Source organism: Chiloscyllium plagiosum, unplaced genomic scaffold, assembly GCF_037043375.1.
Source record: "Chiloscyllium plagiosum isolate Xiang-an unplaced genomic scaffold, Cpla_swu_hap1 HiC_scaffold_4, whole genome shotgun sequence".
Classification (NCBI taxonomy): domain Eukaryota; kingdom Metazoa; phylum Chordata; class Chondrichthyes; order Orectolobiformes; family Hemiscylliidae; genus Chiloscyllium; species Chiloscyllium plagiosum.
This window is the reverse complement of record NW_028270142.1, coordinates 94,253,454-94,280,664: the sequence shown is the minus strand read 5'-3', so window position 1 is coordinate 94,280,664 and position 27,211 is coordinate 94,253,454. Positions and strand designations below refer to the sequence as shown.

At 40.0% G+C, this 27,211-nt stretch overlaps 1 protein-coding gene across 11 annotated transcripts in view; it reads left to right on the top strand.

Annotated features, from left to right (window-relative positions):
* The window catches only part of dlgap1a (discs, large (Drosophila) homolog-associated protein 1a), a 770,519-nt gene that overhangs the window by 710,847 nt on the left and 32,461 nt on the right, over positions 1-27,211 (top strand). For all 11 annotated transcript variants that reach the window (XM_087986494.1, XM_043688198.2, XM_087986491.1 and 8 more), the window contains 3 exons: positions 13,612-13,976; positions 16,660-16,745; positions 25,468-25,886. In XM_087986494.1, coding sequence (XP_087842620.1) covers positions 13,612-13,976; positions 16,660-16,745; positions 25,468-25,886 — 870 coding nt within the window. The remainder of the gene's footprint in view (positions 1-13,611; positions 13,977-16,659; positions 16,746-25,467; positions 25,887-27,211) is intronic.

Genomic DNA, 27,211 nt, shown 5'->3' with positions numbered 1-27,211 from the left:
AGAAAATTCATAGAAGTTTGTATAGAGACATCTCTGAACTCACAAATACTTTGTGAAGTTAGATACAGAAGACAACAATTCATTAATTTGTTCATTGCATACTCATAATGAAGTATTTTTTCACAAGAACATTTCAAAAATCCAGTTATTTGAACAACCTAATGTAATTACAAAGGCAAGGCTGAGAAAATGAATTTGAATTTTCTGGTAACACATACTTTCATACAGAACAGAATTTTCTATTCATTCATATAGCAAGAGATAAATAATCAAACTTTCAGTTGTGAATTCTGTCCAGTTATGTAAAATCGTGCTGACAGGCATGTGTATGTGACGTAAATGTTTGTAAATAAACTTCATTGATCAGAATTTCTATTTTTATTAATGAGTGAAATAACCTTAATTGCTTGCCTCAGGATATCTTTTTCCCCTGAGAAAATGCAACAGCAAGACTTAAGTGCAGACTCTGTCAGTAACTCTGTTCCTGGCATACCTGATACTAACTGTAAAAATTCAGAAATGTGATAAGTATTTGTACATTTGCCTTTGCTGCGAGGCTCATGATCATTGCCACATTTCCAGAATGTATCATCTTTTCAATTTTGTGTACGAAGTTGATATATTTTACATTAATAAATTCCTACATGGAATATCTTTTACGATAAAACAAGTTTAAAATGAAAGAGAAATGTTGTTATTTACAGAACTTCAAGCTCACTAACAATTTTGCTTCTGAACCTTTGCTGTCTGATCTTCCTGCTCACTTCAGATCCTCCCTGCTCCTCACTCTGCAGCTTTTGAAATGTGGTCCCTCACTCTCTCTGAACCACCCTGTCATAACTTTCCTCTCCTGAACCCTTCCTGTGAGCGAGGACTTGGGAGCAGAACAGTGGGGCACATTTTGAAAATTATTTTAGAAAGATTGGATTGTAAAAACCCCTGCATTCCTTAGCCATCATAGAACATAGAACATAGAAAAATACAGCACAGTACAGGCCCTTTGGCCCTCGATGTTGCGCCGATCCAAGCCCACCTAACCTACACTAGCCCACTATCCTCCATATGCCTATCCAATGCCCGTTTAAATGCCCATAAAGAGGGAGAGTCCACCACTGCTACTGGCAGGGCATTCCATGAACTCACGACTTGCTGAGTAAAGAATCTACCCCTAACATCTGTCCTATACCTAGCACCCCTTAATTTAAAGCTATGCCCCCTCGTAATAGCTGACTCCATACGTGGAAAAAGGTTCTCATGGTCAACCCTATCTAAACCTCTAATCATCTTGTACACCTCTATCAAGTCACCCCTAAACCTTCTTTTCTCCAATGAAAACAGCCCCAAGTGCCTCAGCCTTTCCTCATACGATCTTCCTACCATACCAGGCAACATCCTGGTAAACCTCCTCTGCACCCGTTCCAGTGCCTCCACATCCTTCCTATAGTATGGCGACCAAAACTGCACACAATACTCCAGATGCGGCCGCACCAGTGTCTTATACAACTGCAACATGACCTCAGGGCTCCGGAACTCAATTCCTCTACCAATAAAAGCCAATATGCCATATGCCTTCTTCACCGCACTATTTACCTGGGTGGTAACTTTCAGAGATCTGTGTACATGGACACCAAGATCCCTCTGCTCATCCACACTACCAAGTATCTGACCATTAGCCCAGTACCCCAGAACTCTTACATCCATGACACTGGAGCATTACGTTGGAGAATGGACATAAAGGACCATACTAAAACAAGATATAACATCGAGCCATGAGGAGAGAGTAGGTCAGATGATTAAAAGCTTGGTATTGAGGTAGATTTTATGAGTGTCTTAAAGTAGGAAAATGAGGTACAGTGGTGAAGGGAGATATTCTAGTGCAGCCATAAATGCTGCAAAGTGGGGGCGGCACAGTGGTTCAGTGGTTAGCACTGTTGCCTCACAGCTTAGGGACGCAGGTTCGATTCCATCTTTGGGCGACTGTCTGTGTGAAGTTTGCCCATTTTCCCTGCTCCTGCATGCGTTTCCTCTGGGTGCTCCAGTACCCCCCCACAGTCCAGAGATGTGCACATTAAGTGGATTGGCCATGCTAAATTGCCCATAGTGTACAGGATTGTGCAAGCTGGGTGGGTTAGACATAGGAAATATGGAGTTAAAGGGATATGCTCTTTGGAGGGTTGGTACAGGCACGACGGCACTGTAAAGATTCTATGATTAAAATCACGGATAATAAAAAGGTCAGAACTATGAGAGTACAGATATCTCAGAGAGTTTGGGCCCAGGAGAAGGTAACAGAGTTAAGGAGAGGTGAAGCCATAAAGTGATTTGAAAACAACAGTGAGAATTTTAAAATTATTATGTTGGTAACTCAGGAACCAATGTAGACAGTGAGCACAGGGATGTGACAGGTCTTGGTGTAAAGTTTAGACACAAATAGCAGAGGCTTGGATGGCAGATTTCGGGATAGGCAGCTTCGAAAAGTGGCCAAGCAGAGGCTGATAGCTAAGTTCGGTACCCATAGGGAGGATCTCAACCGGGACCTTGGGTTCATGTCACATTACAGGTGACCACCATTACACTATACAGACACACAGACACTCCTACACACACACACACACTCTCTCTCACACACACACAGGCATTCCCATACACACAGACGCACACAGAGACACCAACATACCCCTTGCAGACACACACACTGCCACATCACACATGCACCCCCTCACAAATTTAAGACACTCTACACTCATTACACACACACATACACTTTCTCACGCTCACAACCCCCAACCCAGACAGATACACACACACAGACAGACAAGATTCACATGCACACATATATTTTGTGGGGTGAATTTGTACTTTCAGGGTTACATTGTACTTTGCTCAATAACTGCATGCATTCATGTAGAACTCTGAGCTCCAAAACTGCACGAATTCATGTAAAATTCTGTTATCTCACTTTTTAGATTAAAATCAATCTAAGCATCATGACATAGAGAACACAGGGGGCTAACACCTTCAACATATTGTCTAGCTATCACCATTGTTAACAGCTAACCTGAGAATGCAACTTTTTAAAAAAAAGTTTTGTGATTTACACATGAAAGAAGTGAAACTACCATGGTATTCAAACAGATGAAAGACTTAACAGACAATCAATTTTTCAATGTATAATTTCAGTTACATCACACTGTAAAGTTTTGCTATAAATTCTGTGTGTTAGGATTGTGCCCTCCACTACCACCTGATGAAGGAGCGACTCTCCGAAAGCTAGTGTGCTTCCAATTAAACCTGTTGGACTATAACCTGGTGTTGTGTGATTTTTAACTTTGTGCACCCCAGTCCAACACCAGCATCTCCAAATCAAGGATAAGGAAAGGTATCGAATTAACACATTGAGGAAACGAAAGCTCTTTATATTTGATTATTCTGGCGGCATGCTCACTATCTGTAAAATCAAACTTCCCCATCTCCTCTCACAAACTCCCATTGGCATCCCACTTCCTCCATTTTACCGCTCCTCGGTGCTATTCCTGACACAAGTCAAATTGAAGAGTTGTGAGATGGGGGGACAGGTGGATACTGAGTGTAAGGGGTGTTGCAATTGCTGTAATTAAAACTTGTTTTGCTACCGTTAAATAAGAAAATCAGGAAACACTTGCCTGTGATTGAGTTGGACGACATCTTCAGCTTGTAGCCTCAATAAGTTGTTATTTCATCAGTCACACCAAACCTCGAAACTGACTTCTTCATTAGGCCCTTGATGCAGTCAGGAGAGCCGATTCCTTAAAGGAAAGGTCACACTTCTTCACACGGTCAGTGGTGAACATCTCTACCATTGACTGGAAGATCCAGCTCTGTATCCTGCAATTCTTCATCATGGACTGAAACTGAAAATGTCTGCATTTTGGTCAATCAAAGCTGCAGGAAAGAACATTTTTGATGGAGACAGTTGAAGAATTTCTTCTTTTGCAGATGTGCAATGGAAATACTTTTCCAAAAATTGCCTGACTGGAAAGTTTGGCCGTACACTTGAGAAGTGTATTCAACTTGGGAGTAAATGGTATGAGTCTGGTACACTTCATGTGTAAGACAATAATGGGGGAAAGAGGTTTAAACCCTTGGGATATTTTTCAAAATTGGGCAGGCTAATCTTTTATCATATCAAGTAGTTGGCAAAGTATGCAAACCCACTTTGCACTCTTAATAGATTGCGCCATGTCTAAGGCAATATGGTCCATACTAAATAAACATATGTATTTTTCAAAATTTCACATGCATATATTGCGGCAGGGCACACCCGTCATCTAAAATTGAATTTCTTCTGCATTTTCTTTCAGAAAAGTGAGTCTACAAAGCACGCTTGCAACATAACCAAGGGGCGTAACACGTAGTCTCTGTCTGTCTGATTGAAGCTCCTTACACTTCAGCACTATTTGTCTACTTTAAAGACAAGACGATATTGGAACAAAACTGGTCTGAAAAACATGTAATTTTATATCCTTAAGTTCCTTCCAGGCCTTGCAGGGCTAGTTCTGGTGCTAAAAAAGCTTGAGGGAGTGCACAAAGGTAAAATCCATGAACCATCTGAAGCTGATGGGTAATATTAATTATTGGTTTATGTAGAATAGAATATGATTTCCTTAATCGAGGCTGTTAACCAGGTCTAATCAGGGAGCCCTGGCTGACAGCTATCGACAGGAGTCAGGGGTTCTATTCCCTCTGCGAGCTGGCTTGTAGGAAGCTGGATTAGTGTCAAAAGCTCTCCACATATAAATAAAGGGTGACTTGGTGATGGGATACCAGCCTCCGTGGAGTTATTTCAATTCAGTTATTCATTTCCCATTTGTTCTCACATGTACTCACTTCATCTTACAGAAACACTCAAATATAAACAAAAACAGACATTTCTGGCAAAATTGAGCAGGTATGACAGCATCTGTGGGGAAAAAAAAGTTAATGTTTTGAGTCTGGTGACTCTTCGAAAGAGATAGCAACCCGAGGAAACAGTGATATTTGTGCTAAAGATGAGGTTGGGGGGGCATGTTCAGTACTGGAGAGGTGAATGGTGTTACAACATGGGGTAAACCCCTCTGCTAATTTTAAACCTGACGCACAGAGAAGCTCACCTCATGCTGTAATCTGTTAAATTTCAAGAGGCAAAGAACTATCCCAGAGGTCATAATTTAAAGTAAAAATTAACAATTTTATTCTTTAAGTCTAACAGAGAATACTAAAAAACTAACACACACTCCTTTCTCTTAAATCTATCTTTTACCTCCCACTCTACAATACTGGTTCAATAAATTCCCTCTTAAATTTACAGCAAAATCAATTTCAAACCCAGGTATAGTCTTCAGATGTCGAACTTTGTAGATTCTTCTATGTCGACTTTGGTGTTCTGCTGCACAATTTTCTTATAGACAGGTACCTTTCAGAGAGCTGTTCTGCTGGCAGTCTGTTTGTTGGTGGCTTGGCAGTTCTCCCCCTAACTGTTCAAAATGTCTGGTTTTATACCCCCAAAAATCAGATCATTTCATTTGTTTTTCATGTCATCAAATTACATTTCAAATTCGATTAGATTTTGGTATCTTGAGCATAATTTAAACTAATTGGCTAAATTTGCATTTATTTTTATTCCATAGCAACACAACTCCAGCTATGTGTTTCAACCAAGTGTTACATTTTTACTTTGTTAAGGACTCTCTGTGCTTTCAGCCAGTCCTTGCTGACTTTTCAACTTGCTTAAAGGTACAGTACACACCAACACCTTCATAACAGTGGATAGGTGGAGACAGAGCTCAGAGAGGTATGGAAACTAAGTCCTTTGCTAAGTACAGAACGTTCAGCAACAGAGAGCAGTAGATCAGAAGGATCATAAATATATCCTCCCCACAAATGCTGCCAGACCTGTAGAGTTTCACCAGCAATTTCTGTTTTTGTGCCACATCTCCAACATTCATTGGTCATTGTTCTATTTTAACACTCACCATGTAAACACTGCCTGATGGGTATAGTGCAGCCAATGTTCTCATTTATGCCCCTCTTTTGTTATTGTAGCTAACTTCCAAGAACTAGTCTGAACTGTTCCAGGTGATCAGCATCTCTCAACACTCTGGATCAAACATCCCAGCCAGAGCAAGCACAGGCTCAGTTCAATCTTCCCACAGGTTATCTTTGCAGTCAATTCAGGAAAGTGCAGTGGTGAATAAAAAAGTGTGAATGAGCAGCATGGTAGCAGAGAAACAGAAGCATGTTTGTCCTCAGCTGCTAAAACACTGAATGTGGATGTTGCAGGGCCTACATTTAAAATAAGGATATTAACAGTGTATTAATTGTTCACTGCTAACACTAGTGATGTGGAGGAGCTTAAATCCTACTGTCATCCACTGACCAGACAGTGATTTCCATGGGTTGGACCAGGAATTATTTCCACTTGATAATGAGGCCCAGGAGTTAGAATCACTCTGGGAATTGGATGACACCATTCACTCTGCCAAAGAGAAGCAATGTTCAGACCCCGCAGTAAAAGTAAGTTTAAGATTAAAGGTTTAGTCCTGCTATGATTAAATCTGTAAAGCCAAGCTTCTGTTAGTGTCAGTCATGACACCTTGTGGCAAAAAGGAAAATTTTTAATAAAGCTGTAGTCCCATTTTTAAAAATCTTATAATATTACTACTAAATTAGTCAGAATGGCAACTGACTGAAGTGATTCTATAACAGAGTAGAGTGAATGTGTTCATAAACCTTTTGGTTTATGATTTCATCTCAAACAATTGGTACCTTACATGGCATTTAAGTTTATATTTTAAAGTAAAATGGATCAGTGCACTCCATAAGAATAATTTAAGGAGTATTTATACTGGTTTCTGTAATAATTAAAACAAGACAGAGCGTTTTGTTAAGCATTTACCTTGCCCTTAGTAAGGACACTTTTAATTGTAGAACAGCTGTTTTTTGTTACTTGCCTCATGGCTGAGTAATTGATGTAGGCAGCTGTAAAGCTTGTCCTGCAGCAACAGCGGCTCCCTTGATTTTTGTTCGACAAACACCATTTGTGGATTAGTGAACTGAGTTGATAAAATGCCTGTAAAATGGGAGGGGGAAATTCTATGACAAGGTTGCTAAACAACACCGTAATGGTTGATCCACTTGGTATCTGTTACAAACTACTGTACAATGCAGGAATAAGATCTTTTATTCCCACCAGCTGCAATGCTGAGATCATGTGGTTAGAATCCATTGACGGTTTGAAAAACAAATCCTGACTCTCTGCCCCTGAGTTATTTCCTGCTCTATGACTCAACAGTAGGAGTGGTAGTTCTAATGCTTTCTTGTGTAATTTGTCAACTTTGGTGTTTGCCGCCAAGGCTGTCTGGAAGTTGAGGGTCACTGGTGTTTCAAAGTTGCTCTGTGCGTCTGGCAGAAAACAAACAGGAACTGATGAAAAGCTTTACTGTTTCTATTCCTAACTGCTGGAGCATACCATGGGAAATCAGTGATGCTAATTCGGCACATCTTTCTGTGTTCTGAAAAGCAACTTGAGCCAAGTTCTTGAACCGTCTGTCCTTGTTACAGGTGTATTGCTCTGTCATTTAATAGGACCTGGCACTGCAAAATCTCTGTGGTAATTTTCTATCTGATTTTAGATGGCAATTAAAAGAGACTTTGAATTTGAAAATAAATAAAACTTTATGCCTGTGCGTATATTATCCTATCCTGTTGAGTTCAAAGCAGTTTGACATTCGCACAGAATTGGAAACAAAGTTCAGATGAGTCGATGCTTGACTGAAATTAAAGCAAAGGATGTTGACATCTTCTGCAGTATCACCTTAGGGCTTTATTTCAAGTATGAAAGCAGAATCCACATGGGTTTGACCTCCTTGTTTCATTTCTCTGGAACACAGCCAAGCCCATCTGTCTACACTGTATTGCAGCCTTTGTCTGGTAAAGAAACAAGTCAACTTTGCAAAGTTCATGTTGTCCTCAGGGAAACCCTTGCTTTGGTGGTTCAAGTAGTTACCACAAGCTGGAGTTATGAAACTATCAACGTACGAAAAATAACTTGATTTTGTTTTCACGGAAGTGCTTTTTAAAAATTCCTTGGCAAATGTTGTCCCTTAAATATAGTGGCAGGCCTAGGCATTCTCAGCCCATTATACCTTATGAACAAAGCAAAGTTTGATTCAACAGCTACATTTATATGATAAAAGGCATAGAAACTAATGCTCAATATTACTGAATTGAGACTGAATTAGAAAATACATCCTTGAGCTTCACTCGTGGATCTTGTTTCCATGAAACAAAGGGGCTAATAATTAAGATTTGTTGCTAGTGTCACCTTACTAACTAGGTACTTACCTATATCATTGGCTGTAGCAAACACCACTTGTTATAACGAATAATTTTCTGTCCTGAAAATGAGTAGAGAATAAGCTACGCCAATATTCCTGTCATTTAAGGGAAATGCTTTTCCAAACCAGTTGACATGAAATATTATGGAGCACTTTGTAAACCTACCTAAGAGCAACATCAAACCATTAAGAAACAGTGAGATATTGCATTAGAAACAAAATGTACTGAAAATTCTCATCAGGTCAGGCAGCATCTGAGGAAGGAAACAGAATTCTGTTTGAGGTCGGTTGCCATTCCAATCATACGCCAGAATTAGCTGGCACGGGGAACAAGGGGAATTTGACAGCTTTATAAATTTAAAGGTTTGGTTTGTGCAGGATGAGTCAGTCCACGTGGTTTCTAATTATTTTATTAAAATCCAGGGTGGTTTACTGACTTGTTGTTTGTATGTCTGAGCTTATCTGAAGGCAGTAACATCTCACATAATACAAAAGCCAGTTATAACTTGCTTCAGACTGCAGCTGTTCAGTCTAGCTCAGGGACCAAGAAACTGATTGTGGCTTTGTGTATTTTATTCAACGAATCATAGCCATGTCTGTGTGTGTGTGTGTGGCCTGTATCATCAGGTATGCTTCAAATTTTCAAAACATGCTGGAGTCCCTTAAGGTGGTACCTATGGGTATCACGTTTGGCCCTATCCATATGGTAGGACTGTTGACATTTTGAGGATGAAGGGGGATTTATTATACCACATTCTCACTCAAATCATCATGATTGACCTTACACTAGTCAGGGGAGGACCACACCCAGGCATCAGAGAGCCCATTTTACCTGCTAATAATGACATTAGCATTGCAGCCCTATTTTAATCTCAGCTTCACAGCACCTCTGGCTCAGTTTTCCATTCCAGCCTGCTGGCATTCCTCCTTCTTGTTCTGTGAGGAAGTGGTGCTGTAGCATTTAAATGATGCCCTGAAGTGAAAATGGCCTGGACATTCTGCTGAACTCTCAGTTTGTGGGTGATGGTGGTGGTTGATTTTTCATCTTCTACCACACAGACCACCCACACAATATGCCAAATTCACAACCAGCACACTCACCAAATCACCCACTCACCAAATAAAATGTTGTCATTTTATAGTGAATGGATTATAAAAGGAGGAAATTTTACTCCAGCTGCATAAGGTTCAGATTTGATCTATGTTCAGATTTGTTCTCCTTATTTGAAAAAAAGGGAGGTAATTATGGTAGAAGTAGTTCATAGCAGATTCACTCAACTCATGAAGAATGCACCAACTCTTAAATAACTGACCGTTAACTACCAAGCTTTATATAAATAAAAAAATAAGCAGTTTGACTCTAATTGGTTATGACATTGTTTTCAGAAATGATTTAGAGGATAGCTGGAATCTATTTTGTGATTCTCAATGCTCAAGTTCTGCACTGCAAAATGACTAATGGCTAGCTTATTGAAACTTGTAAGATCCTGGGAAGATGTTTCCTCCTGTGGAGAAGATTAGAACAATTGACACAGAGTAAAATAAAATGTCTCCCTTTTAAGATGAAAAAGTGAGAATAATCTTTTTCTCTCAGAATGTTATCAGTCTGTAGAATTCTCATCCCCTAAAAAACAGTGAAGGCTGCTTCACTGATTTTATTCAAGATTAAGTTAGATTTTTGAGTTGAATCTTGTGGGTGTAGGCAGGAAAATTGACTTAAGACATTTTGTGGCATGGTGGAGCAAGTTCAAAGGAGCAATTAGCCTGCTTCTAATATCTTATATTCCAACAACCACATTCCTATGCCAGTCTGAATATGCCATAGTCATTTAGTTGTACATAACCTGAATATTGCTGAAAAAAGACACATTTTGTTGAAGCTTTTGATCTTGCACTCATTAGGACAACTCACAAGAATACCAATTCAAGGGAAAAATAGGTCTACTACATGAGAGGAGAGTGCCAATTGTTTAAAAAGTGGACTGTCATTGATAGAGGCATTATTATGCAGAATATACCAATAAGCACTGATTGGCAATTAACTTCCAAGTTTAACTTTGTGTAAACTTTACATCAGGCAGGTTGATTGGTTTGGTACTTGTCCTGAGAAATTAACTTGTGAATGGTTGTCATCTATTTTATTGACTCTGAACTTCTGTCTGTCTGAAACTAGGTTCTTTATTTGGGACATGAAAAGCTAGTAAGGCTATGATGTAAAAGAGGGAAAATGGCACTTTGTGCTGTGTTGATCTTGTGGAAAATAGACCTAGACAAAATAAGCCACATAATCTTCTTCTATACATCAGGATTCTATGAGTCTATGATTCGTTTTTGTTAACCTGTGCTTGCTAACCATTTCCTAACTGATTAGAGTTATTTTTGTAATCACTGGAATAAATTACTTTGCTATTTTATACTGACTATAATTTGCACTATTTGCAATGAGTTTCTTTAAATTAACTCATAAACTGCAGCTGAAAGCAAATATGCAATTCTACTGCAGTTGGTGCTGTACTTTGAGATCTAAGATGGCTGTCTTGTGAACAGCTGCTGAATTTACCATCTGCATTTGTGAAAAAATAAGTGGAATACAGCACTAGGTTCCCAAAATTTCCATAGTAGTGCAACAGTGTCCTATATCTCTACTAAGGAATACTGTATTGAAGATGGGTATAAAAAAAATTTCTGCATGATCATTTAGCCCAATTCATACAGTGAGTATCAAAACAGAGCAATGCAAACCAGCTCACAGACATTAAAAGGCCAGTAACTCACTTCACCCAGCAGGAACCTCAACTAAGTCAGTTCCTTATAACATACATTGGGACCCAAAGGATCCTTCAGCAGTACCTTCCAAAATTTAATCTCTACCATTTAAGAACAAGGACAGCTGTTGCATAGAACACCACCAACTGCATTCTCCCTTCCAGGAGATGCACCATCTGAACTTGGAACTAAATCACCATATTTTCACTGTTATTGGATTACTGTGATCAAGGGTGGTGGTATAGTAATATATTTCTAGTCTAGAACCCCAGGCTAATGTTCTGGGAACAAGGAGTCATATCTCACCATGGTAGATGGGGAAATTTGAAATCAACAAAATCTGGAATGAAAAGCTGGCCTAATGGTAGCCATATTACCACTGCTGGTTGTCATGAAAACTTATCTGGTTCACTCATGTCTTTAAAGATGGAAATTTGCCATCCTTACCTGGTCTGATCTGTACTTAACTCCAGACACAGGAATGTGGATTGACTCTTAACTTCTGTCTAGGCAATAGATGTTGGCTGAGCCAGTGATGCGACATCCCATGAACATTCTTTTTTTTAAAAAAGCATTGTTGGTGTACCTACACATCATGAACTACAGCACTTCAAGAATGCAACTCACCATCACTATTCAATGACAATTCAGACTGAATAACAAATGCTGGCCTTGCAGAAATGTTCATATCCCACACCACATAAACAAAATAAGGAGAGTTTGCAAAATATATTGCACTCAGGCTCTTCTCCAAGTTGTTAATATATGTCATAGATAATTGAAGCTCTCAGACTGATCCCTGTGTCACTCTATTAGTCATGGCATTCCAACCTGAGCTCCTATCTTGTACAATGACCTTTTATGTGACACCTTATCAAATGCATTTTGGAATCCAAATATACAGCATCTATCAGTCGGCCTTTACTAGCTCAGATGAAACTGGGTACTGCAGATGCTGGAGATTATAGTCAAGATTAGGATAGTGCTGGAAAAGCACAGCAGGTCAGTCGGCATCCAAGGAGCAGGAAAATCGACATTTCAGGCCAAAGACTTTCATCTACTAGTTCAGCTTGTTATATTCTCAAAGGAGAATGTGTTGCTGGAAAAGCGCAGCAGGTCAACCAGCATCCAAGGAGCAGGAAAATCGACATTTCGGGCATAAGCCCTTCTTCAGGAATCAGGATTATGCCCGAAACATCGATTCTCCTGCTCCTTGGATGCTGTCTGACCTGCTGCGCTTTTCCAGCAACACATTTTTCAGCTCTGATCTCCAGCATCTGCAGTCTTCACTTTCTCCTATATTCTCAAAGGATGCTACCAAATTTATCAAACATGATTTCCCTTTCACAAAATTATATTGACCCTGTTTTATTGCATTAAGCATTTCTTAATGGCCTTTCTTTTTTTTTGCTTAATAATGGACTCCAGCATTTTCCCAATGATAGATGTTAGGCTAACTGGCCTACAGTTTCCTGCTTTCTGTATCACATGCCAGAATGACTCCGTGGTTAGCACTGTTGCCTCACAGCACCAGGGACCCGCATTCAATTCCAACCTCGGGTGACTGTCTGTGTGGAGTTTGCACATTCTCCCTGTGTCTGCGTGAGCTTCCTCCCAATCCAGAGATGTACAGGTTAGGTGAATTGGCCATTCTAAATTGCCTAAAGTGTTGGGATGTGTAGGTTAGGTGCATTAGTCAGGGGTAAATATAGGGTAGGGGAGTGGGTCTAGGTGGGTTACTCTTCGGGTGGGATCGGTGAGGAATTATTGGACCAAAGGGCCTGTTTCCCCAATATAGGGATTCTAATCCTAATGATAAAAAGCAAAAAGCCAGTAAGTAGTGCCCAGACTTGAATGAAGAATGAGCAGCCTAACAAAGTTTTGAAATATCCTCTGCAAGTTTGGGTTGATCTATTAAATGTGATCTAAATGCAACCTAAAACCCATAAGCTAAAGTGGGGTGTTCACCTGACGCCTCACTCTCAGGATTTAAAATTTAATGCAATGTGTCATTTTGTATCTGTCTTCGATTGATTATCTGTGGAACTGTACTGGAATTGCACGTCACGGTTATATGTGGAGTCCTATACATTTCTGACAGTTTTTGAGTTAAGGAGTTTGTTGAGAGCATATGGACCATTTTCAATTTGATCCAAATAATTATTTTGCAAGCTTATGGATTTTGTTTGCACCACATGTAAAAGGTAGCTTCCGTACGTATTCTTATTATTGTTGCGTGAAGTGTTTTGGCACTCCATTTTTAATCAGGAGAGTGAAGAGCTGTTCAAAATTTTTGTCACTATTGTGAGAGACTGTACATTATGGGATAGTTTGTCAAAACTTTTTCATTCAATTGCAGTTTTGGAATTTTATCACAGTTACCTTAAAATTTGAAAGCAAAGCTCTAAAATTGGTCATGAGTATAATTGTGCATCCAATATCCAGAATTTTGGAGAAATATTTGACATTTTGTTTTTGTCTGTCTAACCAGTGTCATCATGTATTACTACATATAAGAAGAATCCTCCTCCAGTTCCACCACGGACCACAATTAAACCATTCATCTCGATCACTGCCCAGAGCAGCACAGAATCTGCTCAAGATGCATATTTGGATGGTCATACCCAGAGGGGTGATCTAAACAGTCAGTCAGGACTAAGTAACTCTACAGAAAGTTTGGACAGTGTCAAAGCCTTAAATGCTGCTATCGAAGCTGCAAATGCACAGGTTCATGGACCATCTAACAGTCAACAGCACATTGACAACACACCAGCAAGTGACAAGGGAATCCTGCCAGCAGGGGAATCAAAGGCGGATGTTTTGAGAAAAAACAAATGTTCTTCTGTTGGAATTCAGGTGGAGTATCCCTTGTTGCTTATATTAGTTGTGAATACAAAGTGCTTGTAGACAATTTTAGTTTTCATTGAATTTATAGCTTAAAGTGTTGAGAAAGGAATTCAGTATGTTTTAAGGTTTGCACTATAACATCAGTGACAGTTACTTCCAAGATAAAATTATAGCACCTCTTAATTTGCAAACTATGTTTATAGTTTCAAATGACTTTTGTGAAAGAATTTTGTTCTACAGGTAGGATCTTCAGACCTCAGACCATTGACATTCATTGATGGGCACCCAGGAGGAATAGTTTTTCTTGGCATCATTACATTTCATTGATATCTTCTGTTGCGTCAAGACATAGAATATGAATTTCTGGTAACTTACAGTAAACTTCTTCAGCAGCAATGTTCTAAAGTCCTTTTATGTTTCAGTTGAACTCTCTGAACTTATCACCTTCTTTCCCTGCTGTCTGCAATTCAAGAACAGTGCATTTTAAAATGTGGCAAATGTACTAGTCTCAATTTGATGGGAACAGAGATTTGGATAGGTCTGCAAGTAGCCCAGTTTCCAATTGTGAATTTGCCTTATGTTTAAATACAAATCAGGAAGGACAGAAGGAAATAATTTACAAGTTTTCTTTAATGTTCTCCAGAGCTTGGGATTCCTACTAGCTATTGAAAAAGTAGTTTTGGGTCTTAAGGAACCACTGCAATTGTTTAATGAAGGTGTTTCCATAATGCTGTCAGTGGGTAGTTTCAGGATTTTAGCCTAATGCTAGCTGTTTAATCCCAATCTGTTGATATTTCTCCATATAAGCTAACAATGATCAATATTTTTATATAATTCTATTTATGTTATGGAATCAATAACATGGCTTAGTAATAATGACTGAGCATCAAATAGTATTTTGTTACTTAATTGAATCTAAAACTGATACCTGCTCAACTACTCTTGCATGTGACATTTTATTATCCAGTGTAGAAGTGCCAATGACACTAACCATCTTTACATCATCATCACCTACTGAGCTCATTCAGAGAAATATATTTTAATCTAAGTGTAGGCTTATTATGATAACCCTTGTTGAATCTTTATTCCTAAGGTGACCTGATTTCTTTGGTTTACTGCAATAACTAATGGGGTCAGGTTAGTTCAGTTGGCTGGACAGTTAGCTGTGGAGTAGAAAGTGAGGACTGCAGATGCTGGAAATCAGAGTCAAGAGTGTGGTGCTGGAATAGCTCAGCAGATCAAGCAGCATCCGAGGAGCAGGAAAATCAATGTTTCGGGCATAAGCCCTTCATCAGGAATGAGGGCATTCCTGATGATGGGCTTGTGCCCAAAACATCGATTATCCTGCTCCTCGGACACTGGCTGATCAGGTTAGAGTCTGTAGCACAGGACTCAATCCCCATTCCGATCGAGATAGATTCATAAATTGTTTCTTCAGAGTACCAGTAGTATAAACATTGGCACTTTTGTGCAGTTCAGCAATTAATCACCAAAGACCTGCCTTCAGGCAGAGAACTTAAGAACTGTCAGATGTAAATTTTAGCATCTGTTCTAGTGCTTCTTTGCTGTTCAGTAAGCTTGAGTATTGTTTATTTTTGTTTCAATATGAAAGATATAAACTAGGTCAAACTGTATTGTGTAGAATCATGATGTTAATGTCTCTCGGAGACCTGGAGTTGCTGTAATATATCACTTAGTCATCAACACATGAATCACTGGCTCTGCAGCTACACACAATAACTGTGTGAGAATGCACGCTGCTTTTTCTACCAACTCAGTTTATTTGTTTGAGATGCAGATTTGTTCACATACATAACGTGAACGCAGACGCGATTTTTCATGATCAATGACCAAAGGCTGCTTAAAGGTGCTATTTGTGCTCTTTAATACATTCAAGATTTTGTCATGTGTTCAACCAAATACGGCTGGAACAATTGGAACTATCACGTCACCACAGTTAGCTTTTCTGCTGCCTGGATACTGTAGACTGATTTCAGGTCTCCATGTACACAGTTCTGGACTCATTCCAAGGCAAGCTGCTTTTGTATAAGAGTCAAGTCATAATCATCGCTTACACTGGAATGTTTTCTTTGTAGTTTAGATTACTTACAACAAAGTCTTGTTTTACTGATTTGATAAATGTTGACCTTAAGCTAACTTGTTTGTTTCAGCTAGACTTGTGTTTCTGATCAGTTGTATGCATGTTGCACACCTATGTAGTTTGATTGTTACACTATTTGCTAAAATGTAGCTTTACCAAAAATCTCAAGCATAAATTAAACATGCAGTTTAATCATTTTCTTCCTGAATGGCTGAAATATGTCTGACACTTCTTTGCAGTATTTAACAAGCTAAAACCAGGGTGATTTAATCATTTCAGAGTGTTCGTTTACGAATTCATGATGGATGATAATGCAGTTAACATAGTATTTAATGTACTAACTTATCATGGTTGCATTTCAATGCATTGTTGTGTAATGATGTTTTTAGTACCCATTCCTTTGCTTACAATACGACAAGTATTAATGTACGTAGTGATGAACTGACACCTGTTTATGAATGTCTGCAGTATTTAAAATAACAAAGCTCGGGCATAATTGAATTAAAATTGTAGGCTAAATTATTATTTATCTATTTTATCATATTCGTTTTGTCTTATAAATTATTCTTTACCTATTCCTTTCCCTCTTAGGTTGATGGACCTGACCAGCCCACTTTAGCAGATTTCAACACAAACAAATTTCAGTCAGTAGGAATTCAAGTGGAGTCAGAGAAATGGTAAGTTGAATCATTTCTGTCTTGTTTCACACAAGATATTATCACATTCTGGAAATCACCCTTCATTATTGCAGTGCAACAATATACACAACAGATTTCTTAACTCTGTGGTAAACTATTAGGCAGTACCCAATTACAAGATAAGTATGGACACAAAAAGTAATTTGGCCCAACACAGCTCATCCATTTACTTTGCATTTTTTGTTGGTGAATTGTTCCAGAACTTTTGTACCTACCAGTCTTTTAGGAGAAAGTGAGGATTGCAGACTCTGGAGATCAGAGCTGAAAATGTGTTGCTGGAAAAGCACAGCAGGTCAGGCAGCATCCAAGGAGCAGGAGAATCCTGAAGAAGGGCTCATGCCCGAAACGTCGATTCTCCTGCTCCTTGGATGCTGCCTGACCTGCTGCGCTTTTCCAGCAACACATTTTCAGCTACCTATCAGTCTTTGCCTTGTGAAATGAGTCAGTCATTCTGTGTGAGTATCCTTTAACATAGGAAAGTATTATCACATGAGACTGAAAGCAGTAAAGAAACTTTGGAACTGCAAAAGCTTCTCAATACTCTAAACATGTCACCATATTTACTCATTATCTAATGGCCTGTACTAAATTGACAGCAATGTACTACAAATTGATGTATATTTATTCCATAAATAAAAAGGCTGAAGTGAATTTTAATTGCATGATTGCTGTCTCTTTTATTTCTTATGCTTCTTTTATTTGGCTACTCACCTTATTAATCTAATCTTAATGTTATTGCAGTATCTAACTCAGTTTTTGCAATAACAATTGATTTGAAAGAAGAGGTGAAAAAAGTACTTAAAACCTGGAAGTTCTAACTCCCTGCTAGAAGAGTGAATTCTAACAGCTCAAAACATTTTCACTGACAGAGTGAAAGATTATGGCTTTTGTGACCTTCTACTGCTAAGCTACACAATTGCTTATTAACAAAATTTGTTTACAAAGTAACATTTCCAGATGGGCAAGGTTTTGTTTTAAGTTACCACTTAATTGCGTTTTCCTTAAAACTGTTTGAGAATACTTTATGTGCCAAAACTCAAATAGAAACTGGACTTCTTGCATAATTTTTAGTAGCTCTGTTTACACTAAAAAATCTTGTTCATTCACTTTACATGGAATACTTATGAAAATCTAAAGTTGTGTATGCCTGTGAGCATGCTGCTGACTATTGTTTCACAAGAATTCAAGATCGGAATAGTTTGCTCTACTTTTATTACTCTTAAAGTAGTAATTATGGCCCGAAACAAGCAAACCTCTGCTGGGTAAAGTGAACTGGGCACCACTTTCTGCAAAGGGATCTAAACTTGCTTTCATTGGGAAAAAAGAAGCTTGAATGCAAATATATTGTAGGTTGATAACGGCTAGGAGGACTAGGTACATTTATATCATCTAACTTGATGGCAAGTACAGTTAGAGGCCACAAGTAGCAAAATAATAGCAGGACCTAAGATACTAAAGAAAATATTTCCTTTCACACATAAGGTATGTGAAACAGACTGCCATCTGTATTGTACTGCTGTAGCGATTAGCTGCTTTAATAAATTTAAGGAGAGATTAGATTAAATTGATTAGCCTTCTTGCAAGATCTTCAAATCTGCGTGACTCACCCACCACAAAGTAAGTGGATCTTCCGGGCCCACCTTTTACAAGGGCGTGGAGGGGAACGTAATTGGATGCAATGTGCTGTAGGCCAAATGCTGTAAAGTAGGATTAGAACAGTTAGATAATTGTTTTTGACTGGTGCAGACTTGATGGGCTGAAAGGCCTTTTTGTATGCTGCACCTCTATAACTCAATGATGTGTTAATAAGGTGTAATGAAGTGGGGTTGGTGATAGCCTGTGTACCACATCGATGAGTTGGATTGATGGCCTGGCAATATTACACATGTTGTGCATATGCTTCATGATGGCAGACACAAGGCTTAGCGACCAGTCTTCACACATTGCCCTCTAAGACAGGGGCAGCATGTTATTCAAGAATGGTAGGTATCATGGCAGTGGTTAACTCTCCCCTTAGTGATCACCCACACTCTTACCATTTCCTATGGTTCAAATTGGGCAGTGAGCAGGGATGAAGAAATCACATAGTGAGTGGAATCTTATGCAAGCAACTTTTAGATGGCAGGCAGGGGAACATAATTGGACAAGAGGTAAATAATCAGATTCCTGGTTAAAGTTTAGGGAATAACTTCTCACAACATTTCAGGCAAGTCACTTTCCTGACCTTGATGATCAGGAATATCTCTTGCACTTATTAGCATTTCATGAATACTTATTAGCACCCCAGCTGTCTAGAATTACATTCACAAGTGCAATCTTGTTATGGGAAAGAGTGTCCACATGTCCACAAACTCATATATATCACACACACATCCTGGCTGGGTAGACATCATCATCTCTGGTGAGTAGAAACTTCTTCATTAACTTGGCTGATTCTGAACCAAGCTGTTTCTTGCAAGATGCTTACAGTGTTAGGAGAGGAACCGCATCACATGAAACCAGTTCATGAGAAGTCACAGTCATATGTAGTCCTGCTTGTAGTTCTCACATACTTACGGTGTAAGAAGTGAAGCCTCAGTGAGTCAACAAGCCTGCCTAAAGTGAGGCATCCGTCCTGGCTGACACAAAAGTCTTTGCCAAGGTAAACATGCAGGGCTCAACTTTGGACAAAGGTGGGTTCATTAGAAATGAACAATAAGGGACAAATCCATAAGGACCTGGTTTTTGGGACCACTGAAAGAAAATGGTGGGAGGAAACTGGGATGAGTCACAGTGATAGGGGCTTAGTCGACAAGGAAGAGTGGGAACTGCATGTTCAGATAGGGGAAAACAATGGGACAGTTAGCTTGCTGAGAGGGGAGAACAAGCAGGTGAGTTGAATAAGTGGAGCTGTAAGACTAATTCTGGACATGGACCTCAGTCCAACACTAGCACCTTCACATCTGGACATGAGAACATGGATGGCAATGGAATTGGAAGGAAAGGCAGGAAGATCAAGAGAGATAGTGAAAGGGCTGACAGTCACAGGAGGAGATTGTAGAAGAATAGAGTCTGATGGGGCTACCAGAGAAAATAGAAGGCCATCTGCAGTGAAGAGGGGAAATTGAAGTGTAGAAGGGCATGGTAGAGGGTGAAAGGATGGTATACAAATGTATCACAGAGATTGAGCAGTATAAATGGCCCAAAATCAGTTTGTTTATATTCCAGCACAGCACAAATACACCAAAACAGAATCAAAACAGAAAGCAAAAAGTGCTATTACTTGAGCACACAGTTCAAGGCTATGCATCAAAGGGAAGTACTCACTGCAGAATAAAGGTGAATAATCTCCATCAACCCACGACACTGTCCCAACCATGTCCCATGATACTTTTAACTCTGAGAAGAAGGGCATCTAATGTTTCACCAAGAGTCATGATGATGTTGTGAGGGTCAAGGAGTTACTGCATATGGAGGTACATAGATTCTGTGTATCTCCAAGCGATGACACCATTATGCAGGCTATATATTCCAAGGTCCATGAAGCTGTATTGCAGGGAATAATAAAGGCCACCAAGATACAGATTGAGCTATTTGCCATATGTACGGAAAGCAATGTATAAAGATCAAAACTATAAATATCTTGCTTATGGCAGAATGAGGAAGTGGAAAATTGGTCAGACATTGTGAAAACTGCACTGCACAATGTCGAGGTGGCTTAAGGGCAGGCTTTTACTCAACCCCTGAACAGCCTGATGATTCCAAAAGGTAGCTGGACTATGGCAAGATCTCAAATAGAATACTGATACGTCATTCTGATATTTCTTCACAGATCAGTATTTCTATGCCATAGGTTTGACCAATTTAACCCAGTATTAGCATTTCTGAGGTTAAGAAAGAAGAGGACAAGAAGAAGAAGGAATGGTCAGTGCCAACAAGACCAAGGACAGGAAGTTCAGGAGGTTGCAGTGGTGGGCAAACACACAGCATCTCAAAAGGGGATCAGGGTCTTCAAAGCTAGTGAATAGTGTCTTGGGAGTGAGATCAGGAGTGCCTAGAAAAATACATAGATTTGTTGGTGCTCTACTACCCTTACCCAAGTTTTCATTAAGACGTTGCAGCTGGCAGGAGCAGGTTAGACATTCTCTCTCTAGATGTCTATTATTATTCAATCCCCCATACAGGATAGGCACAAATGCCTTTGCTGTCCAGTCCTGTAGCTCAAAGGTGTCAGATGGAAAGTCAAAAATGTTACATTACTCATTTTCCAAAACCCCTCATTTATACTTACTGTGTATGCACTTCTATCGAGCAACAGAATCATTAAGAAACATTAGCATAAATATATGAACACTGTGTCTGCATTCATAGATACAGACTACAATGTTAGTCTCAGAACTGTGATTCTCCATGTATGTAACTAGTGAGAAGAATGGGAAAACTTGGGTGTTAATATTTTCTGATTGAAAGATGGCGCAAGTGTTGCCAAAGAGCTATAGCAGATGAAAGATAATGAAGGGTTATATGATGTGTGTGCCTTAAGTACCTCTGAGTATTCATCCTGCAGCCATCCTTTGTGGTTGTTTCCCTCTCACATGCAAGCCGTTGGTAAAAAGCTATTAGATGTGTACTTTCTACTAACTGTGGAGAAAGGTCAGTTAGCTGATGGCACATAACTACTCTTATATTTTAATTTTGAATTTTGCCAGATGTGTAAGAGGCAGTATCACTGGAGCACAACATTTGTAGATGTAAGTTTTTCTTCCAAATCAACCTGGTGGCTCAGTGGTTAGCATTGCTGCCTCATAGCAACAGGGACCCAGGTTAAATTCCCACCTCAGGCGACTGTCTGTCTGGAGTTTGCACATCTCCCTTTGTCTGCGTGGGTTTCTTCCAGGTGCTCCAGTTTCTTCCCACAATTCAAAGATATGCAGGTCAGGTGAATTGGTCATGCTAAATTGCCCATAGTATTAGGTACATTAGTCAGGGGTAAATGTAGGGGAATGGGTCTGGGTGGGTTGCTCTTCGGAGGGTAGGTATGGATTTGTTGGGCCGAAGGACCTGTTTCCATACAGTAGGAAATTAATCTAAACCTGCCCAGCGTCATTGTACTCTGGAACAGGTCAGACCTGAACCCAGCCCTCCTAGCTCAGAGGTAGGAATGCTACCACTACACCACAAGAGCCCTTGCCTTTCATAGTTTTAATGGAGTGACTGATATTGACTGGACAGGAAGTATTTGATGCAAGTGTCTAGATCTTAATCTTCTGTGTTATAGTTCTGTGCAGTCAGAATTTCACACATGGAGCGTGAAGCATTGAGTAAAGACTGGTACATACTCTATACCTTGAGCACAGCAGATTGAATGATTTTGGGGATGGGTGAGAAGGTGGTTGGCTGGGCCATATAAAATATGCCTATCTGTTGAAAACACACCCAGAAGGTGCTCATGATGTCCAGCTTTTTAGTTCCATCCCACCACATACTGCATATTCTCACTGAGACAAGCCAGTAGCTATTGAGCCAAAGTTCAAAGTCCAGTCAATTCTACAATCCTATCAAAAGAATTCTTGGTAGCAAGTGGCTTGCTGGTATATAATGTAAAAGTGCAATGTAAAAGTAGGGTGGAGGACATGTCTAACTCTTTGAGATGCTGTTTCCCATCAAAATAACATACAAATGCGAAGGAGAATATTTATGGCTCTTCGGGTTTGCAGTTAAACATCCACCATTGCTCTTTTTGGGACCTTGTTGCCATATGCCAATTGCCACATGTGTATACATAAACTAAATTAATTCTGTGTCTTAAAAGTTCTTTGTATCATTTCTGAGAAACATGATAAATTGCTATAAGAATGTAAGATTTTCATTTTCTTTATTTTGTGTGTGGGAATGAAATATTCCATTTGGATAAATGTAATATTTTTTATTATGAATGAGGGAATCCATTGATTACAAATTAATTCCGACAATGATTGTTCCAAGTGATATGGAAATTGTAGTAACTCATGACAATTTGCAACTGATATGTTTATAATCTATAACGTTTATTAAATCTCCTTGATGTACTTGTAATAGTGGATATTAATTGTGAGGAGAAAGTGAGGTCTGCAGATGCTGGAGATCAGAGCTGGAAATGTGTTGCTGGAAAAGCGCAGCAGGTCAGGCAGCATCCAGGGAACAGGAAAATCGACGTTTCGGGCATAAGAGGGCTTATGCCCGAAACGTCGATATTAATTGTGATCCAAGTATCTGAAATTTGTATGAAACATAACCTCAAAGGTAAGCGAGGACTTTTCTAATGCACATATTATCTTCCTTTCTCCCTCTCAGGGATGCTCACCCTATAACATTCCTGACATACTCCCTGCCCCTAACACTACCCTACAACACCTACACCTCCCAGCATATGTTTTTGTTTATTTAATCAACCAACAGTGAGGCAGGCTCATAACATCATAGCTTTAATCTGTGCAAAAAGTGAACGCTTTGGGATCTATAGTTTGTTCACCGGACAATGCATGACATTCATACTATAGGCCAGAATAGCCTTATAATTATACATGTTGAGCATTAGATGGTCAAATCAAGGTTTCCAATCATTCATCCTTATTCTTTTTATTTTGGTCATTATATTTCTAAAATACAGTTTAATTGATTCCTCTTCCAGGTGGGTATTCACAGCCACAGAAATAACTCCCTTTAAAATCATTCGGTTGCAAATTAGTCACAAGACTCTATTAATATTATGTTTTAATAATCATCATATCACCACTTCCAAAGAAGTCAAATTTTATAGGGTCTAATAACTGTTTTATCATAACACTTCTGTCAGTGTATGTGTTTTTCAATTTGTGCATTTGGTTTGTTTGTGAAAACATGTGTTGGTGCATTTTGAAGATGTTTGAATTTAGAAGTTCTCCAGTTCAATATATCTTAAATTTCTGTTGTCTTTTGTCATTAAATTGTATCTTATCCACAAGGCTGCACTAATTTGAATTGGTTTTTTTTTAACTAAATCTTTGTTAAGTTTGTGTATAACATATAAGATATACCTACAGCATGGAACATTCCAACTCAACATTCGTTGACAATTCCAATGTCCTGATTCTTCAGTAGATAAAGCCATTTTAAAGTGTTTTCTGTTTGTACTAGATACATGCATTGCTAATGCTGTAAATGACACTGTCATGTAGCATTAGTTGAATGTTACAATCCAGTTTTGTTAAGAGCCCATAACATGGTATCTCTGGGTAAAAATAAGATCTGCCCTAATTGGAACAGTTTAATAAAAGGCAAATCATTCAAATTAATATTTATTATGCTTCCAAATCAACTTCCTGGAACAGACTGGGCATCTATATTAAGATTCGGGATTAGTGGTGCTGGAGGAGCACAGCAGTTCAGGCAGCATCCGAGGAGCAGTAAAATCGACGTTTCGGGCAAAAGCCCTTCATCAGGAATAAAGGCAGAGAGCCTGAAGCTTATCTCTCCACGCTTCAGGCTCTCTGCCTTTATTCCTGCTGTAGGGCTTTTGCCCGAAATGTCGACTTTACTGCTCCTCGGATGCTGCCTGAACTGCTGTGCTCTTCCAGCACCACTAATCCAGAATCTGGTTTCCAGCATCTGCAGTCATTGTTTTTACCTATCTATATTAAGATGCTCACTACAAAGAGAACAGCTCCTTTAATTATGACTCAAATCTACTAATGCTGTGGGAACACATAAATGTCAACAAATCCCCTTTAATTCTTGTGGAGAACCACGTAACCTAGCCCGAGTAGTAGTTATTCCTCAGAGCTTATGAAGCAGCCCCATGTCTGTTTGACTAACTTCCAAAGCTATTGTGATCCCTACCCCAACCATGATCAGCTGCAGCCTAGATTCAGATAAGCAATATCTAAAACCTGCTGACCTCTCCCTTTGACTGAACAATTTCAGAGGCTCTTCCCTCCTATTACCCTACACCTGACATGAGAGTTCCTGCAACATAATGGGCATCCAAAATGTACCAAAATCTTTACCACTCCTCATTACTGTCTTCTGCTGCAAAGCCACTTAGCAGGACACCAATCTAAATTTGTAGCTTCCCCCATTGTGCCTGGTGTTCACAGTTTCACAGCATTGAAATTTTCCACCCCGCTTCAGGAACATATTCTGGTCATGTGAAAGCAGCAGTATTTCACACACCTCTTTGTCCTGAAGAGGTTATGTAAGACTGGTGCAGATAAGGCTGGTTTCTAACTCTCACTCTTAGAGTGGAAGTTTATCTTAGGTTGTCTTAGGTTTGATCAAAGTGGGGTTAGCTTTCCTTTGCTAACAACTCCCACTCTTAGACTAAGAGTTAGTAGGAAAGGGGAGCTAACTCCTCTTTCATCAAACCTAAGATAATATTGGTACCTTAGAAGGGATGATAAGACCTTACACACAGAATCCACACGCCATCGCTGGATGACGATCAAGAATTAATTTATTTTGTTGTCCCTCAATAGCATCCAGAGCCCTTGTGGTCAATGCTTTCTCCCATGGTGGCAGCTGAGAATTAGTTAACTAGGATGTTCGTATGTTATGTAGCTCAAACTTGGCAGTACGCTGACCTTGGCAATACATCACATCCAACTTACAGTTTAGTGCTATCAGCTACAGTACTTTCCTTCATAATTTATGTACACAAAGATCAGCTTAATTGTTTTGTTACAGCTTTATTTCTATTCTATTGAAGCTTTCGAAGATTTACACGGTCGAACAGTGTGACAGCAGCAGTACAGGCGGATCTGGATGATCAGGAACACCCAGAAGACTCAATAGGACCCGAGCAAGTGGCTTCAGGCCCATTGATAAGGCAATTTTCCAAAGATGCAAGTACATCCACAGCTAGCTTTCTTGGAGTGGAGGGAAATCACGTGCAGGCCTACGCACAGGAACATGAATTTGACTCCGATTTTGATCCTTCTTTTCTGCCTCCTCCCGAACCCTGGATCGACTCTGCATCAGAGGCCAGTGTAGAAGCAAGTCAGAGGGCAGTGTGTCAAAGGGATGGCCGATGGTTTATGAAGTTGCTTCAAGCTGAGAAAGAACGAATGGACGCCTGGTGTAAACAAATGGAAAAAGAAGAACAAGATAATGATCTTCCTGAGGAAAGTAAGTGCTGCTCTGCATTTGAAACAAATGCATATCCCAGCTAGTTTATAAAATGTATCTGATCTTATCTCTTGTTTATCTACAGAGATGAATATTCTAAGTTAATGTTGTCCGTCAAGATTACTGTGCAGACAACTAACCTTTTCAGAGGCCAGAGGCAGCCTCCCAGTATCAGAGTAGTTGTCGGGACAAGTGCTCCATTTTACTAGGAGACCCTCCTCCCTCGCACCCCGCCCCCCCTCCCCCCACCCTCCCCAGCCCACCTGTTATCGCTGGCTATCCAGTGGAACAGTTGCCCCTCCAAGGTGACAGCATAGAGACAAAAAACTGCAAATGCTTGAATTCCACAGTAGGCAGGCAGGAGGCTGGAAGAACACAGCAAGCCAGGCAGCATCAGGAGGTGGAGAAATCGACGTTTCAGGTGTAACCCTTCTTCAGGACTGGGGGTGGGTGTAGGGGGAGCTGCAGTAAAGGGGATGGCGGAGGCAGAGTGGTGAAGTGGGGATAGATGAAGACGGGTAGAGGTACAACCTTGTTGGTCAATGGGAGGAATGAATCTAGTTGGTGGCAGGGAGGAGTGGAAGGGAGGGGAAGGGGATGGGGAGGGAGGTTATTTGAAATTGGAGAACTCAATGTTGAGTCCTCCAGGTTATAGGTTGCTCAGGTGGAAGTTGAGGTGTTGCTCCTCCAATTTGTGGTTTGGTTCGTTGTGGCAATAGAGGAGGCCAAGGATGGTCATGTCGGAATGGGAGTGGAAAGAGGAATTAAAATGGGCAGTGACTGGGAGGTCCGGTCAGCCCCTGTGGGCCCGGCTCAGATGCTTGGTGAACCATTCCCTAACTTTACCTTTGGTGTAGCGACGTAGAGAAGACCACAGTGGGAACACCTGATGCAGTAAACTAAGTTGGAAGAGAGGCAGGTGAACCTCTGTCTCACTGAAGGATGGTTTGGGCCTTGGACAGAGGTGAGGATGGTAGTGTACTGGAAGGTGTTGCATCTTTTCCAGTTGCAGGTGAAGGTACCTGGGAGTTTGGGGTGGTCAATGGTGAGAGTGGTGGAAACCAGGGACTCTCAAAGGGAATGGTTCTTGCAGAAGGCAGAGAGGGGTGGGGAGGGGAAGATATTCTTGATGGTGGTGTCTGGTTGGAATTGGCGGAAGTGTTTAAGGATGATGTTTTGGATGTGGACACTGGTGGGGCGGTGTTGAGGACAACGGGAACTCTGTCTCTATTGCATTCGGAGGGGGGACTGGGTTTAGAGCAATGGAATAGGGAGTGGAGGTGGTGCGGTGGAGGGTTGTCTTGATGACAGAGGAAGGAAAAGCA